The sequence below is a fragment of the Ischnura elegans genome, chromosome 5 (assembly GCF_921293095.1).
Source record: "Ischnura elegans chromosome 5, ioIscEleg1.1, whole genome shotgun sequence".
NCBI lineage: Eukaryota > Metazoa > Arthropoda > Insecta > Odonata > Coenagrionidae > Ischnura > Ischnura elegans.
In genome coordinates, this window is record NC_060250.1 from 80,085,797 (window position 1) to 80,103,126 (window position 17,330).

At 37.7% G+C, this 17,330-nt stretch overlaps 1 protein-coding gene across 1 annotated transcript in view; it reads left to right on the forward strand.

Moving 5' to 3' along the window:
• LOC124159736 overlaps positions 1-11,146 on the forward strand; it is a 77,098-nt gene extending 65,952 nt beyond the window's left edge. The window contains exon 4 of the mRNA XM_046535646.1: positions 11,004-11,146. Coding sequence (XP_046391602.1) covers positions 11,004-11,146 — 143 coding nt within the window. The remainder of the gene's footprint in view (positions 1-11,003) is intronic.
• Positions 11,147-17,330: the final 6,184 nt, after the last annotated feature.

Consider the following 17,330-nt stretch of genomic DNA (forward strand, 5'->3'; position numbering starts at 1 on the left):
CTCTTGCTTGGGAAACGACCTATATGGCCGGATTCTTGCTCATCGTCACCGCGGGAGAAGGCATAAGGAGAGAGGTAATTTCTAAACAAGTCTCTTCAGCCATCGTGGTAGCAGTAATACCAATATGTGGAGCTCCGGGACGTCCTGGAGAAGGAAACGAAATTTTTGTTGCGCTTTCGTTCGCTCATAGAAATGTTTTCAAAAATGTCCGCAGTGCTGAGATGAGAGCCCATCCTTCCAATTAATACCAATATACGCAATTGAGTATAAGCGCTTACAATGAATGAAATGCATGTATCACATGATATAAATTGTTCAAGTCACTGTCAAGTAAATATAGGCGATTAAAAAGAAAAAAGATTCTGTGTGAGTTTTTCCTTTTGTGTGTCTAAATAAAACAAAACTTACATTTTCCTGTCCACTAAACTTCTTCTTCTTATTCTTGCCCTTTGGTGGACACACAGAAACACTTACTTATGCAGAATAAATAAGCGAAACATAGAAAGAGGGACCTTTGTAGAAAACCATTCATTTTATAATATTGTTTCTTCGACGTGAACCATAAAGAGTATTGAATTAACTATATGAACGCTATGTAAAAATTAGCCTTCGCCTTCAGCTCTCCGTTGACAGTTGCAGCGTTACCTTGTAATATAAAAATACTGAAATCACAAAAGCAAGCACGTATCTGAGTAAATATTTTTTCAAGCGATTACTCTCTCATAAACCAATTATGTCTAAATTGCTTCGAGCTCCTCGAAATCCTCGAGGAAAAAATCATTCCTTCAAGAGGAAATAAGCAAAAAAGTTAGTGACGGCAGTAGGCATGTTAAAACATGATTTTTAAGATATTTATTCTCTTAGACAAAAATTATAAAGTGTCATTCATCTACCTTTAGGCAGACATCAAAAATATATTCTTTGTTTTCAGTTCTAAGTTAACAGTTTCAGTTTTGTTCACGTGTAAATAGGATAGTAGTGAAAATTACAGAAACTTGAAGATATTGGCAATTAATTTCAAACTCAAAAGGTGATGATAATTTTTTTGTGATTAAACGGCAAATGATGTTCAATCTTCGGTTTACTTGATAGCAGACATTACGTGCCTTTAGATACATTATTCAAATATGATATGTAGTTTTTGAATTTTAAAAACGCGAAGATGTTCTAGTTTATTGATGATCGAAGCTCATGACTCAGTAAACTCGCCACGTATTCAACTGAGCGTATTTTCTCCGAGTTGATATGCCGGTGGTACTTCCGTCAAGAAAAGCCATTAAAATAGCTGGTGACGAAGCCAACTTGTCGAGATGGGCACGAACGATAATTGTTCGCTCGGGGTTTTGTGGGCACTTGAACCCTTCATAGCAGTCCATCGTGCTTTAGGTCTTTTTCCTAATACTCCCACATCGTCAATTGCAACTCGGTGTTACAAGAAAAAGTGTATGGTGGCAAAAGTGATATATTTCTCTTTGCTACTTTCAGATATATTCCTTGTGAGATTCTTTATAGATCAAGTACTGTTCTTTGACTATTCTTCTCAGTTCACAGCTGCAGTGATGATGGGTAGGCAGATGATACTTATCACAGTTTGGACTTTAGTGACGTATTTACATGTGCTCAAACTACCAGCATTCCAGAAAACTTTGCTGAAGATTCTGGATTTCGAGGAAGAATTAGGCGCAAAGTTCGTCGAGAATGCAAAGGAAATTCGTCGCACGATGTACATTCTGCTGTTCTTCACCGCAGCTATAATCACCGAGTCTACGTTTCATTTCCTAATAGCTGGATCAAAAGTTGGGATTCTGTCATTCGGGTTCCTGATGACTGTGCGTTTGATGTTTTGCTCTTTCACCGCTGTGATGATCAACTTACAATTCTACAGTTTGGTGCTTATTCTCAAGAGGTGCATCGTGATCACCACTTTCGATCTCAACTCCACAGTGATAGGCTACTACCCGAGATCATTGCTTGGTTCGGATGAACGGTAATATACCCGTTATTATTATGAAGTGATGAAAGATCTTCAAAAACATTACATGTCCACTTATCAGATTTTCAAGGGTCTGAAAGAAATTTACAAATTCCCAACTCTTGGTTTTGTTTTTAGTGTCCTTATATGTGCGATTTTTAATCTCTACATAGTCTTAGATAAAGTTGTGGATATCGATGCATTCTCATGGCCTATTTTGTTCGTGTCTTCGATGTGGGTCGTGAATCTTACTGTAACGTTAGTCCTTGTCGTCACAGCGTGTGAAGAAGCTCAACGACAGGTAAATTGAATATTCAACAATATCATTTATATTTAATGCTTTTCCTTGCCCTTCACATATTTCGGAAGCTTATTCTAATAATTACTATCATGTGTAGATGCTACAAATTAGTAAACACTTAAATCTGTCTCATCTCGCATCTAAACTCTATTATCAACGAGTCGGTCATATAGTGTATCGGTCCCTGACGCCATTTTGCAGTTTCTTTTCAGAATCATTATTCACGTGAGTTTTGACCCCTTGTTTTATACGAAAGTTAAAACCATTTAGGCACTTTTAATCATGGGGAAACTAAAAAAAAAAAACAACCGGAGGATTGCGGTTAGCATTATAGTTTCATGTGCGTATATCTTCCTTTCTTCTAACATAATCAAAATGAATTATAAATAATGAGTGCTTTGAAACTGCTCGATATCATTCTGGGGTGGCACAATTTGATGAGTAGGGTAACAGACGTTATTAATGAATAAACTTGAGTTTACAAAAAGGGTACTAAACGAAGCACCTCCACAACTTTGTGTGGTATCAAAATAATAATGCAATTTTTGAAGAAGACATACGAGACTTTAAAAACCATGGGATAAATTTTATTCTGATTTCAACATAGTTATCATCAGTGGTTAGCAATTCTAGCGTTGATTTTAACCAGCTCTCTACTCTATTCTCGTATCAGCTAATCCTTTCACACCTACGCATTTCTTGTCTTTCACATCCGTCTTTAACTTTTTTTTATTTTCTTTGGGTTCTTTCTTTTGCGTTCTTGTCATCTACTTTTTCACTCGATAATTGCCTTTATAAGGTCGTCATGTTACAAGGTATGGCCTTAAAGTTTACTCCGCCTTCTTAACAAGGTTTTCATGATGCTTCTCTTCTCTCCTACTTCCTCGTTACTAACTCTGTGGATCCATTTGATTGTCGTTATTTAACTAGAGTACCACGTATCCTAGACCTCTTACCTTGATTTCTTCGCTGCTGTCATGGTGCATAGCTAATTTCCTTGGGGAAGTATACTATGAGCAATTATTTCCTAACTACTATGTTTAAATAATCTACTATAAGTTGATAAATATTTTATTTTAATCCTCTATTTGCCTGGGCTATTTATTTGATAGCATATTTATTGCTTCTCCAACCGCTGGATATGTTGCTTACAAATATCCAAAGTCATTCACCTCCTTCTGCTTTTGTTTCCCTAGATAAATGATAGTTTTCTCTCTTTCCCTACTGCTGCACAGTAATATCTGGGTTTTCTTTGTGCTTATTTTCAGCTGATTTCTGCCAAAAAATTTCGTGAGTTGTCAATATTATCTATTTTACAGTTTAATCTGAATGCAACAATACATTTTAAGTTATTCCTCGAATAATTTCATTCATCTTTTTATGGAATAGTATTTTCCTTAGAGAAAACTACTTTGCAGAAATAAATATGCAATAGAATCCATCGAAAATGTTAGATATATAAATGTATTTTAAATGGAGTTCAAAGGTAGATCACAAAATAAACATTTACTTGCTAGATTATGAGGATTGCAAGCAATGCACGGCTCAAAGTAATGTTCATTTATAACCCTGCAGAGGAACAAAAGGAATATGAAAATGTCTCCTCTTGAACATGCATTTCCATGCAATAAACTAACACTGCCATGCATGAAAGAGAACAATTTATTTATCAGACAGAGTATCCATGAAACGAAACCCGTTAAGATTTACGCATTTCATTGAATAATGTTAACAGAATGCTATTTTTCATGCATTTACTAGCATTCTGTACTCAATGTAGAAATAACATGAGTAGAAGTAGTTTCGGTATACATCCAGCCGCGGAGAAGTTGGAATACATATCATATATTAAAAAGTGCGAATGGGTTGAATAATGGGCTCCCACCTTTTGAGCATGGGTTCAAATCCCTCGCTGGTCGAGATTATTCAGAGACTGCATGACCCCCACTTCACTGATTTGTTGGGGGCACCCCAAGAGCAGCACTTCGTCCGTCAGATGGGACCTTAAGCCACGGTGTCCCTTGGCACCTTTCTTTTAGTCTGGTAATGCTGGCCACAGGTTCCCCCCCACGCTTCCTTCCCTACTATTTCCTAATGGCGCAGGTGACCTTAACTGTCGGTCAGCTCCTACAAATACCACGCCATACCAAGAAGAGAGTGGCTCTATAGCATTGCAGAAGTGACATAAGTCCGCCAGTTTTTCACGCACGATGGAATGTAAAAATCTTTTTTCGTTCAATAACTATAAAATGTGATAGTATGCCCCTAAGTGAAACTAAACGTTTCAATGGAAACGTGTTTCATAACCACTCGCAGTGTTTTATGATTAGAATAAAATAAAAAAGATTAAAATCAACGAATGCTGAGCTGTAATGCACATTCATACTAGATTAACCGAGACATTGAATGGCAGGAAAGAGACCTAGATATATACTTGCATTAAATTTACAAATAACTACTCCATCTATCGGGTAAATCGGCTAATTTTTTTCTGCAGCTCACGAAATAAACGGAAAAAAATTTGGTTTCAGTAACGAGAAGTTAATTGTTTAAATTATGTCAATTTTAAAGGAAAAAATACTTTTCTTTCTCCAGAGGCATATTCGGTTGGCAGAGAATTTGTTAGGATAAAATGCTGGATATTTTTGTCGGGACGGAGAATCGAAATTTATGGTAATCTCTTAAAATGCTAAAAGAAGGCCTTTAAGGCGAAGTCCACTTCGTAAATATTGCCAACCGAGAAAGTGGAGGGAAGGAGGGAACAATGGGGTGCTCTCATAAAAATTAAAAAGGTAATTTTTACAAGTTTAGATAAATAAGTTAAAGTTATTAACGAAAGCAAAATATGACTTCATAATTCTCAATATTCGTGTTGCTTCAAAGTTCGTGAAAATCTTAAAATTTTTTCACGCAACAAGAACGCCCTGTGACGTCATAATCCGAGTAAGCAGATTCTCTCCGAGGCAATAAAAAAACAATAGCGACAATAAAAAAATCTACGACGATCCAGATTCATAGCTTGAAGTGTGTGTAAAAACAATTGTGAACACTTCAAAAGGTTTTACAGTGCGCGTATAGCGTAAAAGCTGTCTCCGACTTCGTAAAGACGCATTCTGGGAACAATCTGAAGGTAGATTAATTCATGCTCGATTATTTCTTCTCCAGTAATGAAGATTTCTCGGCGCGGAGTTTAGAAGTAGCAAAATTGAAATGTAACTTATATTAAATCAACAATAACGTTCGCTAGTAATATAAAGCTTGGTTCGTATCTCATTTAACCACTGTCATTAATTGCTTTGATTGTGTACTTGGTGCAATAATTAAGTAGACCAATGAAGGCAACAGAATACGGCAATTGAAGTTCCTTCATTGAAGTGGTTCCTTCATTTTTTACTTCATGATGCACCTTGCCAGGGTAGCGGATGTTCCAGGGATGTCCATTATGCATGTCCTCTTAGCTCTTGCCTGGGTAGCGACCTATATGACCGGATTCTTGCTCATCGTCACCGCGGAAGAAGGCATCAGGAAAGATGTAAGTTATAAACAAGTCACTTTAATCCCTAAGGTTCCATCAAACGTAAATAGGTGGAGTCTTTGTCCGTCCTGGAAAAGGAAAGGTAATTTCTGCTGCTCCATTGATCTTTAATTGAAATTTTTTAAAATTCTCCACAGCACGGCGATGATAGTGCAGGGGTCCATTGATCTATACCTTTATATAGGAACCATTGATCTATACCTATATAACAGGAAATGTGTTTGTTTGTCCGCAATACTTTAAATGCAACTTCACGGATTGCAACTAAAATTACTACCTAGGAGCATTTTATGCTCCCAAACCTCGTAGTGATACTTTCAGTTGCATGTTACGCGTCATTTTCATCGTTTTCTCATTACCAAACGCAGGGAAAAGCGCTTAGAGCCATCTAGCACATATTCCGCACCATTAACATCCCCATTAACTCTGTCATATATTTATATCGCTGTGCTCGCTGCGTGTGAGGTTAAGGTGGATTGGGCGACTTCCAGATCCAACACTGCCTTCTCTCGCAACTTCACCGTTCACAGGTAAGTGAACCACGAATTACCCTGTTCTCCTTTTAACCGTGCATTCCGACAAATCGTTTATCTCTTTAATTTCTTTCATATATTCCCATTGAGAGCTCAAATATGACCATGAATTCCAAGCTCTAAATTTTCCCTTCTCTTGGTACCATTCTTCCCGAGTAACTCCGGGTTGTCGACTAGTTTATTTATGGAGGAGAGTGTTTGTTTGTAAAAAAAATCATAATTTTCACCTGAAGATGGTGATAACTCATTGAAACCCGAGTGGCGCTCAGTAAAAGAGAAGTGGTATTAGAAATTGTGTGAAATTCAGGAAAATGTATAATGTAATAGGTACCACAAAGCACTGCAGGAACAAGTGACTTGTACACAGTCACGCGCACGGATGCAAAGTTAAATACATCAAAGGATGAAGTTCGCCAGGAAAATATTTTTACTTAGCCGGGATACGAACCCATCCCACCCAAAATCACCACGACAGTTTTAGTAAGCACGACCTTCGCCACATATGCCACAGTATGGACTTGTGACGTCAATATCTTGTTCGGTAAAACCCATCCCGAAGTTCGCGCTGATAAAATGGCTTGGTGGTGTAACTGGTTAGCACGCCTGACCGGCATCCGGGATATCCGGGTTCGTATCCCGGGTAACTCATTATTTTTTCATGGCGAACTTAATCCATTGGTGTATCTAATACCACAAAGTTAATATAGAGTAAGTGAATTTTATTTGTCAACAGCTATAACTACAGTATATTTTCCCATTCATTCGGATCGATCGACACCCTGCATCGCGCCTTGCAACTGTAATGAATGAATTTTGAAGTGCTCTTTGATAACATTTAGGTCACATCCATTCGTCATTCAAGTGCTGATCGAGCTCTCAACTAAGCAAACTCGCGACGAGTTCAACTGAGTTTATTTTCTGCGGAGAGAGGTACCGGTGGTACTTCCGTCCTGACAATCTATGAAAATAGCTGGTTACGAAGAAAACTTGTCGACATGTGTACGAAAGATAATCGTTCGTACGGGGTTTTGTGGGCACTTGAACCCTTATTAGCAATCCATCGTGCTATAGGGATTTTTCCCAATACTCCCACACGGTCAATGGGTACCCAGTGTTACAGGAAAAAGTATGTGGTGGCCAAAGTGATATATTTATTTCTGGTACTTTCCGATGTATACTCGGTGAGATTGTTTGTAGATCAAGCGTTAGGACTTGCCTATCGTTCACAATTGACAGCAGCAGTGCTGATTATGTGGCAGACGATACTCAACACCGTTTGGACTCTAGTGGCGTATTTACATGTGTTGAAACAACCAGATTTCCAGAAAACGTTGTTAAAGCTCTTAAATTTCGAAAAAGTGTTAGGTGCAAAGTTCGTCGAGAACATTAAAGAAATCCGTAACACAATGCACATTCTAGTGTTCTTCACCGTAGTTATAATCGCCCAGTTCACAGGACATTTCGCACTAGCTGCATCACAAGTTGGGGTGCTGTCAGTCTCGTTCCTGGTGACTGTGCGTTTGATGTTTTGCTCTTTCATCACTGTGATGATCAATTTACAATTCTATAGTTTGGTGCTTATCCTCAGGAGGTGCATCGTGATCACCACTTTCGATCTCGACTCCATAGTGATAGGCTACTACCCGAGAACATCGCTTGGTTCGGATGAAAGGAGATATTATGAAATGATAAAATATCTTCAAAGACGTTATATGTCCACGTATCAGATTTTCAAGGGTCTGAATGGAATTTACAAGTTGCCAACTCTTGGTCTCGCTTCAACTGTTTTTATGAGTGCTACCTTTGATCTATACATAGTCCTAAATACAATTTTGGACACCAATCCATTCCCGAGGCCGATTTTGATAGTGACATCCGTGTGGGTAATAAATCTTACGGTAACATTAGTCCTTGTCGTCTCAGCATGTGAAAAAGCTCAACGAAAGGTAAATTGAACATTAAAAAATATCATATATAATTAATTTATTTCCTGGTCTATTCCAGAGTTAAAATTTTTGTAAAGATAGGCAAAGAAAATATTGGAATTTTTTAAAGAGTTAAAGCTATAATTTTGTGGAACACTTCAATCAATTATCTCTGACATGTAGACTTCTCTTCTCTTCTACTCTTCTTAAGATTTCCCCATTAGTAAGTTGGACGATCCCTTTGATGCTCATCATTTTTCTCTAGTACAACGTTTCGAAGGCTTTTAACCTTGATTTCTGCATTGATGCTATTATGCATCTCTTTTTCTGTAGAAAAGCATAACTAAATTAATTGTTTCTATGTATTTAATGCTATAAGCAGATATTTCTCAAGGTGAAATGCTCTCTTCACCTGAGATAATCTGCTGATAATTTAATTGTTGCATCTCTAATCGCTGCATATCATACTTACCAAATGTCAGCATTCGTTCACCTCTATCCGTTTTTATTTTTCCCTTCTTAAATATTAGTCTCCAATTCTTCCCTTCTCCTGCTAACTGATATCTGTATTTTATTTTTACTTGTTTTCAGTTGATATCTTCCCATAAATCTCGTGACTTTTAAGATCAATTATTTTGCATTTTTATCTGAATGCAATAAAATGTTTTATTTCGTTCTTAAAATAATTTCATTTATTTATGTACGTAATTAGGCCTGCCATACACGTTCCGGTCCGGCCTCAAGGCCGGGCCTTGAGGCCGGGACTGCGCAGTTTGGCCGGAGCCGCAGGCCTTGAGGCCAAACTGACAGTGTGTGGCGATGCCTTGAGGCGGATTGTCGGCCGGACGGGAAAACAATAGGTCCGGCCTCAAGGCCGCTTGGCCTTGAGGCCGGGCCTCATTGGATTCCCATCCGGCCGTCCGGCCAACAATCCGCCTCAAGGCATCGCCACACACGTTCAGTTTGGCCTCAAGGCCCGGACTGTGCAGTCCAAGCCCTGAGGCCAAACTGAACGTGTGTGGGGGGCCTAATACAACCTTCCTGGATAATACCGGCCTGCTTAAATAAAAATGCAATAGAATCTATTTAAATTAATGAATTTATAAACATTTTTTAATTGGTGCGCAAATCAACTTGAACTTTCTACATAATGAAGAGCAATGCCAGCGATTTATGACTTCAAATAAAGTCATTGTAATCTCTGCGGAGATAGGAAATGATAAAGAAAATAATTACTCTTGAAGATGCATTTCCATGCAATATACAGGCATAGGCATGCCTGAAGGAGCACTTCATTTATCCGACTGGTAAACAAATACCTTTAATATTATTATAAATCCATGAGACAATACCAATTAAGTATTGAGAATTATCAAGGAAAAATTATAACAGAATGCTTTTTTCACACATATACTAGCATTTTGTAATGAATGTTAAAATACAATAACGTTTTAATGATACTGCCAGTCTTCAAACGGGCCAATGAAAGCCTAACATAGATTGCATTTTTCAAGACGGTAACTAAGATTTTTATTCAGTAATATAAATTATTTATAATGTTATTTGATGAATAATTAGGCATTTGATAGTCTTGCCTTAATTTTGGGCACAATAATTACCTAATTTATGACTCACGTAAAATAGAGAAAAAGAATTCAATATCCTGATCAAGAATAAAGCCTCTTTTTTGTGCATGAAATGGAATACGGCGAGATCGTTTGTGAAATATGCATAGTTGCATTTGAAAAGATGAGAACGGAGTAAAAGTCCATTTTCACGGCGAAAAATAAATCCTAAAATAAAGTTTTGAGTCCTGATAGCTGCTAATAGTAAATTCGAATGCCATTTTAAGATATAGAAGTTACCTCTCACAAAGCAGATAAGTATTTGAGTATTGATTTTTCTCGAGTGTGTATGCTCCCTTGTATTCAATCATATCAAAATTTTGCCAATGTCGCTCTAGTGCGGACGACCGACTTGGCATTAACCAAAAAATTTTATCTCATGAAGGGTGAAAGTATTACTTGTTGAGGAGATAAGGAACAAGGCTTATGATGACAGGAGGCATGTACAAAAACATGATTTGTAAATATTCACACTCTTTGACCCGAAGTCTTAGGAGGTTTATAACTACCCATAGACATACCCATACAGAAATTCGCCTTTGCCATCAATTCTAAGTTAATAGTTGCAGAACACTTGTTGTTTGCAAGTCAGTGCAAGAAAATTGAAAAATAGGGACACTTAAATATATTGGTATATTGAAAATAGATTTAAAACTCAAATAATGATCAATTTAATATGATGACAAGGAAAAAACAGGATCATGCTATTTGTGAATTATAAACACTCAACGATTTGCTGGAACCTTTCTGATCGAAGCTTTCGGCTAAGCAAACCAACGGTGTGGTCAAATCGCTTAATTTTCTCCAGTGAGAGATACTAATGGTATTTTTGTCTAGACAATCCCTGAAAATAGCAGGTAAAGAACTCAGCTTGTCGAGACGAGTACGAAATATAATCGATCGCTTGGGGTTTTGTGGGCACTTGAACCGCTACTAGCAAACATCGTGCTTCAGGTCTTTTTCCTAATATTCCAACGGGGTCAATGGGAACCCAGTGTTAAAACAAAAACTGTCTGGTGGCAAAAGTGATATATTTCCCTTTGCTACTTTCAGATATATTCCTTGTGAGATTCTTTACAGATCAAGTACTGTTCTTTGACTATTCTTCTCAGTTCACAGCTGCAGTGATGATAGGTTGGCAGATGATACTTATCACAGTTTGGACTTTAGTGACGTATTTACATGTGCTCAAACTACCAGCATTCCAGAAAACTTTGCTGAAGATTCTGGATTTCGAGGAAGAACTAGGTGCTAAGTTCGTCGAGAATGCAAAGGAAATCCGACGCACAATGTACATTCTACTGTCCTTAACCGCAGCTATAATCGCCGAGTCTACGTTTCATTTCCTAATAGCTGGATCAAAAGTTGGGATTCTGTCATTCGGGCTCCTGATGACTGTGCGTTTGATGTTTTGCTCTTTCACCGCTGTGATGATAAACTTACAATTCTACAGTTTGGTGCTTATCCTCAGGAGGTGCATCGTGATCTCCACGTTCGATCTCAGCTCTATAGTGACAGGATAAGACCCGAGGACATCGCTTGGCTCGGCTGAACGGGAATATACCGTTTATCATGAAGTGATAAAAGATCTTCAAAAACATTACATGTCCACGTATCAGATTTTCAAGTGTCTAAAAACAATTTACAAATATCCAACTCTTGGTTTTGCTATGAGTGTCCTTATGAGTGTGACCTTTGATCTATACATAGTCCTAGATAAAATAGTGGATATTAATTCATTCTCAGGACCAGTTTTGATTGCGTCAACTGCATGGGTTATGAATCTCACAGTAACATTAGTGCTTGTCATCTCAGGATGTGAAAAAGCTCAACAAGAGGTAAATTGATCATTCAAAAATATATTTATATTTTATGCTTTTCCCTGCCTTTCACAGAGTTCGGTACGTCAAATAAAATTTAGGAATACTATTGCGACATGAGGATTTAAATTTGAGGAGGTCTATTAAGCAGTTCCTCTTGCATGATGACACCATTATCGACGATTCTTCCATGTTGTGTGCATGTTCCGATAAACGCCTTTTAGAATACCTTCTTAGGCCTTCGACTTAGGCTTTCGGATAACTTCTAAATATGAAGCGAATTTTTCCATCGTCATGCTTGCGTTCCAGGGGAAATTTAAAAGCCAGCCACAGCGCTGTTCACGTTCTATTAGGAAAGCAGCAGTGATAAAAAGAGGTTCTTGGCTATAATAAAACAAAGCGCTACGGTGGTGAGCGTAAGTTGAGTAGAAATAGACGAGGAAAATCATAAATATGTACGAACCATCTATAACTTCTTTTTACTTGTGGTACCCTCATCAACTGTGGCAAGGAAAGTCATCATTCTTCATAACTCACTATAATATTTTCCTCTTCCATTCCTGTATTATCTTTTAGTGCTTACTACCCACCCATGTTGTCCGGTTTCAAATTCTGACTGTGGAAGAAATTTTTCAAAGGCTGCCCGATCCCTACTTGAGTTCTCTGCAGAGAAAATTTCAAGTGTATCACTCCGTGCGTTGGATGAGATGTTAAGCCGTGGTCCCCTTGGCGCCTTTTGTTAAGAGCAGGCTGTTTCCCAGGCCGGGTATGTCATACATATCATGTAAAAGCTATTGAACGAAAAAATTTGTATGCAACCACAAGAGGAGAAGAAATTCAATAAGAACGGTGATATTTGTGATTAATTAATAACCTTGAGTGTATAGGAAGTATACTAAACCAAGCACTAAGATAACTGCGTTTGCTACTAAAATAATGATACCGTTCAGAAAAAGAGATCCACGCTTTTAATGGCCACGGAGCAATTTTCATTCAAATTTCATTGGTGTTTGAAATCTGAATCAACTATTTACATAAGAGACGGTAGAAGCTCGTAGAAATGGAAACTATGCTAATTGGATTGATGGGACGAAAATGAAGAAAAATAGAAATAGTGAAAGAATCACGCCGATTCCTGGGACTGCAAAGGTATATTGAGCGTTGTAACTAAAACAAAGAGTACTACCCAAAGATTTCATGCAAATTACTTTCTCTAGGAAGCCCATTCATTAGCTTAGTACTCTTCGTAAACCATTTTTAACATGCGTCAAAATAATTGTAACTGAAGGTAATAATCTAATAAATAAGGCAGTCTGATAGGTAGTCATGTGACATTCTATTTTCCAAAGTATTTCTCTTCCCAACAATGGCTTACTAAGGTACATGCATCGATCTATTCACTGGACACATACTAAAATATTGATGTTCCAACAACAGAAAGTGAAGCCCTCCATCAAACATTGGAAGGAGCTCAAACATTATGTGGAAAAACATAATATTTTATTTTTGGACAAAATATAACGACGACTGATTCTTTCTGGGTACGCGTAAGAAGATGTACAATAGCGAGCGAGTTAGGACTGACATCGACACAAATTCAATCTTTAAAGCACTTATTTCAATGTACCACCATCCCGAAAATTACCAGCGAAAGAAGATACGAAAAAAGAAAATTTGGTCTCTCAATAGTTCGATTATCATAGGCATTCAGCATAGTCTGTTTATTACGTCCATTCTCGCTTTCTCTGTGCTGATTCGGATAAGAATGAAAAATTTTTATAGCGGTAATTCTTCTCTAGGTAACGGACTTTTTCTCCTCTGGATTATGTCTGAAGTCACAGTGATTACGATTTCAGCGCAACATTTTACACGATCCCAACATCACATCAAGACCACGAACAGAGATTTGACCACTTGCATGAAGTTGCTATCACCTCTTTCATCGCACAAAGATCGGAGCAAGTTGATAGGATCGGCAAGAGTGAAAAAATGTATTTTTTCCATCAAACTTGTTGAGACAATTTGCAACTTTATTTCGAACGCTATTCATGAGATAAAATTCGCTGACGCCAGGGTCACAATTGTCCTTTTCAATGTTTGGTCAACAGTTAGCTCCTTGCTATGGATGAAAATGTATTACACTCTCAATCTAATGCATTTCTTTCTCAGCACCTTGAATGGATACCTTCGTCACGTGTGTGATTCGCCTCAAGCAGCAATCGTTCACGGAGATTCCTGCCGAATAAAAGTTGGAGAGGAATCAAAGTATTTGGTTGCATACGTCAGAAGGAAAAGAATTGCACATCTCACAATTTTCAGAGCCTTTAAGTGCATGACTAGGATTTACGGAGTCATAGGATTCACTCCTGGTGCATTAAATCTCTTAAACATCACGTTTTTCTGCTACTTCCTGATCGATTACGTGGCAGAAAAGATGCAAGCTCAATTTCACAGTAACACTGTGACGAACGCAGCTTTATGGACGATAATATATTTCGCCCAGATGTGCCTCATCATGGTAGCCTGATACACAACTCAGAAAGAGGTAATGGAATTCTGCTATTTTTCTCTATAATTCTATGCATGAACGTCAATAGTTTGATTCATGCTTCGAGGTTAATCGGTTGATTCATTTCGAATCATACCAAAAATATCTTAAGAACGGATGAGTCGATAAACTCAAAACACTATTCTACAAATGGTCTCATCAGCAATGGGGTAGGAATGTGTTGAAAAAAGCGACAAAATCAATTTCATTCACATTGAAAATAACGCATTAGCCATGGAATAGCTCATAGAATAAGATAAATATTTCCCAAGAGATAATTTTACATTCATTATTTATTGGTATTATTATTTTCGAAATTATATTTACTCTCAGTGATCAGCTCCAGGATACAATTTGTAAATCTTGACGTTCTTTCCATTTCAAAAGCAACGGATTGATCCAATCGCCTACTCAATAATTAGTTTATAATTTGATTAGTTAATTTTTCACTAAATTAGTTGGTACCATAATAGGGAAGTGCACTATTTTTTTATTGCCGAATTTGAAAGTTTAGCCTAAAAAAGAAATATTAGTATAGTCGCTTTTATTTCCTGCATCTGGGGTATGCACTTAAAAACGTTTTGAAAGTCGGAAAATTTTATGTTGCGCTGAAATACAGTGCCTCCATCTTGATTGAGATGTGACGTCACAAGGCAGTACACGCAGTGGAGTATCGCTGTATTCCGTCGCCTTCTTTAGCGTGGCGAGAGTTGCCGGGAATCGGTGGAGTTTGCTCCCTAAAAATGATGGCAAGTACGATAACGTGAATTAAAAAAATAACTATAAATGATTTTTTGTTCCAAATAGCATCTCGGCGTCGAAACGGAATCCTGGATAAGATATTCATTCACGTGCCTAAAGCACAAGCCATACGGAACAAATGGTTCAAGGCTGCTCCTGACTCTTACCTGTCGATGATATTCTGTTTTGAAGATCATTTTAAGGTATTGTAAGATCAAATTGGTGTTTATATTACAATAATTTACTTCATAGGTATACCTCATTCATATCAGAAAGTGTGTTGAGTCAAACTATATAATCTTCCGCGTAGACCTATGTAATGTGTAAACTGAAAGTAGTTTAGCTAAAGAATTATGCCTTCTTGAATTTTATTACATGTTTGTACAAAAGCAATTTATTCCAAAATCCATTGTCCTTCAAATTAACAATTTTTTTTCGTCTACAAATGGAAAAAAATCGAAAATTTTAGACAATACAATTGACAAACATTGAGTGGAGCTGTGATGATGTTGCAGTAGTTGATCAACTTTGTTTCTTGAAGGAAAATCAAGTGAAAACTTAATAAGTTTTAAAGAATGAACTGCGTCTATGGACCTTCGACCGTTTTGGGTGTCACCCTTCATCTTACAAATATGACGTTCATCTTTTACTACGCATTGGACTGGATAATTTGCAAGGAAAGTGCAGCCTGGAGTGGTACCATCCTCCTGGTGTCTTCCTCGTGGATTTTTGCCTTCTTCATTATGCTTGCCTCAATTATCTTCAACTGCAATCGAACGAGGAAATTGGTAATTATACGAGGGTAATCCTAAATGTAAGTCCTCAACATTTTTAGAAATAGAAAAAAACACTGATTTTCTACGATACATAAATTATTTTAAAGATTAATCAATTAACTATTTTTCTACATAATCGCCAATGCGGTCGATATATTATTGTAAACGCTGTGACATTTTTTGTATGGCCATGTCGTACCAGCTCGCCGCCATGTCCTTGAGGGAACGTTGAAATTTTTCTTTCATGTCTTCATCGGAGCTGAATCAACAATTGTTATTTGTCGTTAAATGTTCCATCCAAATGTTTTTTCAACCTATGGAACAGGTGAAAACCGCTGGGAAACTATCAAAACACAGTCACTAATAGCAGCACGAGTAGTTTCTTTGCGTCTCCAACGTTTCGTAGGCCTTACTTTTGGGATTACGTTCGTACATAGGTTTAGCCGAGGTGACTGAACAGAGGAGGCCTCATTCCAATCATATAACGCTAATTTTTATTGCCACGTCGATCGCATTTTAATCAGTTTTCAAAAATGTCCGCGGCGCGGTGATGAGTGCATTGCGATCCAATTTCTTTTCCAATATTTTGCATTATAATGCTTGCTATTGCGGGGAGGAGCATTGAAACGTTATAAATTTGGTAGTGTGAATCATCTTATATAAGCAGTTAGGTTAACACCCCTAATTTTACCTTATTTACTCACGAAACTCGTATCAATTCGTCCGTCAGCGACGCAAGTGGCAACTTTCGTAAACACATTTAAATGCGCGGAGTGTGAGAACACATTTAGAGGCTCACTGGAGAATCCCCTTTTGTAATATTCCTGGGGATAGCTCTCGCAAAAGAACTTGATGCAGTCCAGCTCCACGCTTATATGGTCTACCAAAAATCCATAAGGAAGGTACACCTTTGAGACCTATTGTAAATACCATTGGTTCGCCGACCTATAAGTTAGCCCGTTATCTCTCAAGAGGCATCCAGGATTTCGTCGGTAGAACAGACTCCTTCATAAAAAATTCGGCGCATTTTATAGAGATCCTGAAAGACCTTCGAGTGACCGAAAAAGATATTTTAGTCAGCTTTGATGTCACGTCGCTGTTCACCAAAGTTCCTGTCCCCGATTCAGTGGAAATTTTAAGAACTCTTACAGGTGATGGACTACCAGAAGACTACCCAAACTTGGTAGAATTCTGCCTTAGAAACAATTACTTCCTTTACAACGGGCAAATATATGAACAAAAAAGTGGTGCGGCAATGGGTTCCCCACTTTCACCTGTGATTGCCAATTTATATATGGAGTTTTTCGAGAAGAAGGCACTTGAGACGAGCGAGAAGAAACCATCATGCTGGTTGAGATATGTGGATGATACCTTTGTGATCTGGCCACATGGAAAACCAAAACTTGAGGAATTCCACGTACATCTAAATACAGTACATCCAGACATAAAATTCACAAAAGAACTCGAAGAAGGAGGTTGTCTCCCCCTCTTAGATGTACTGGTTAAAAGAAAAATGGATGGAAGCCTAGGCCATTCAGTGTACAGAAAGAAGAC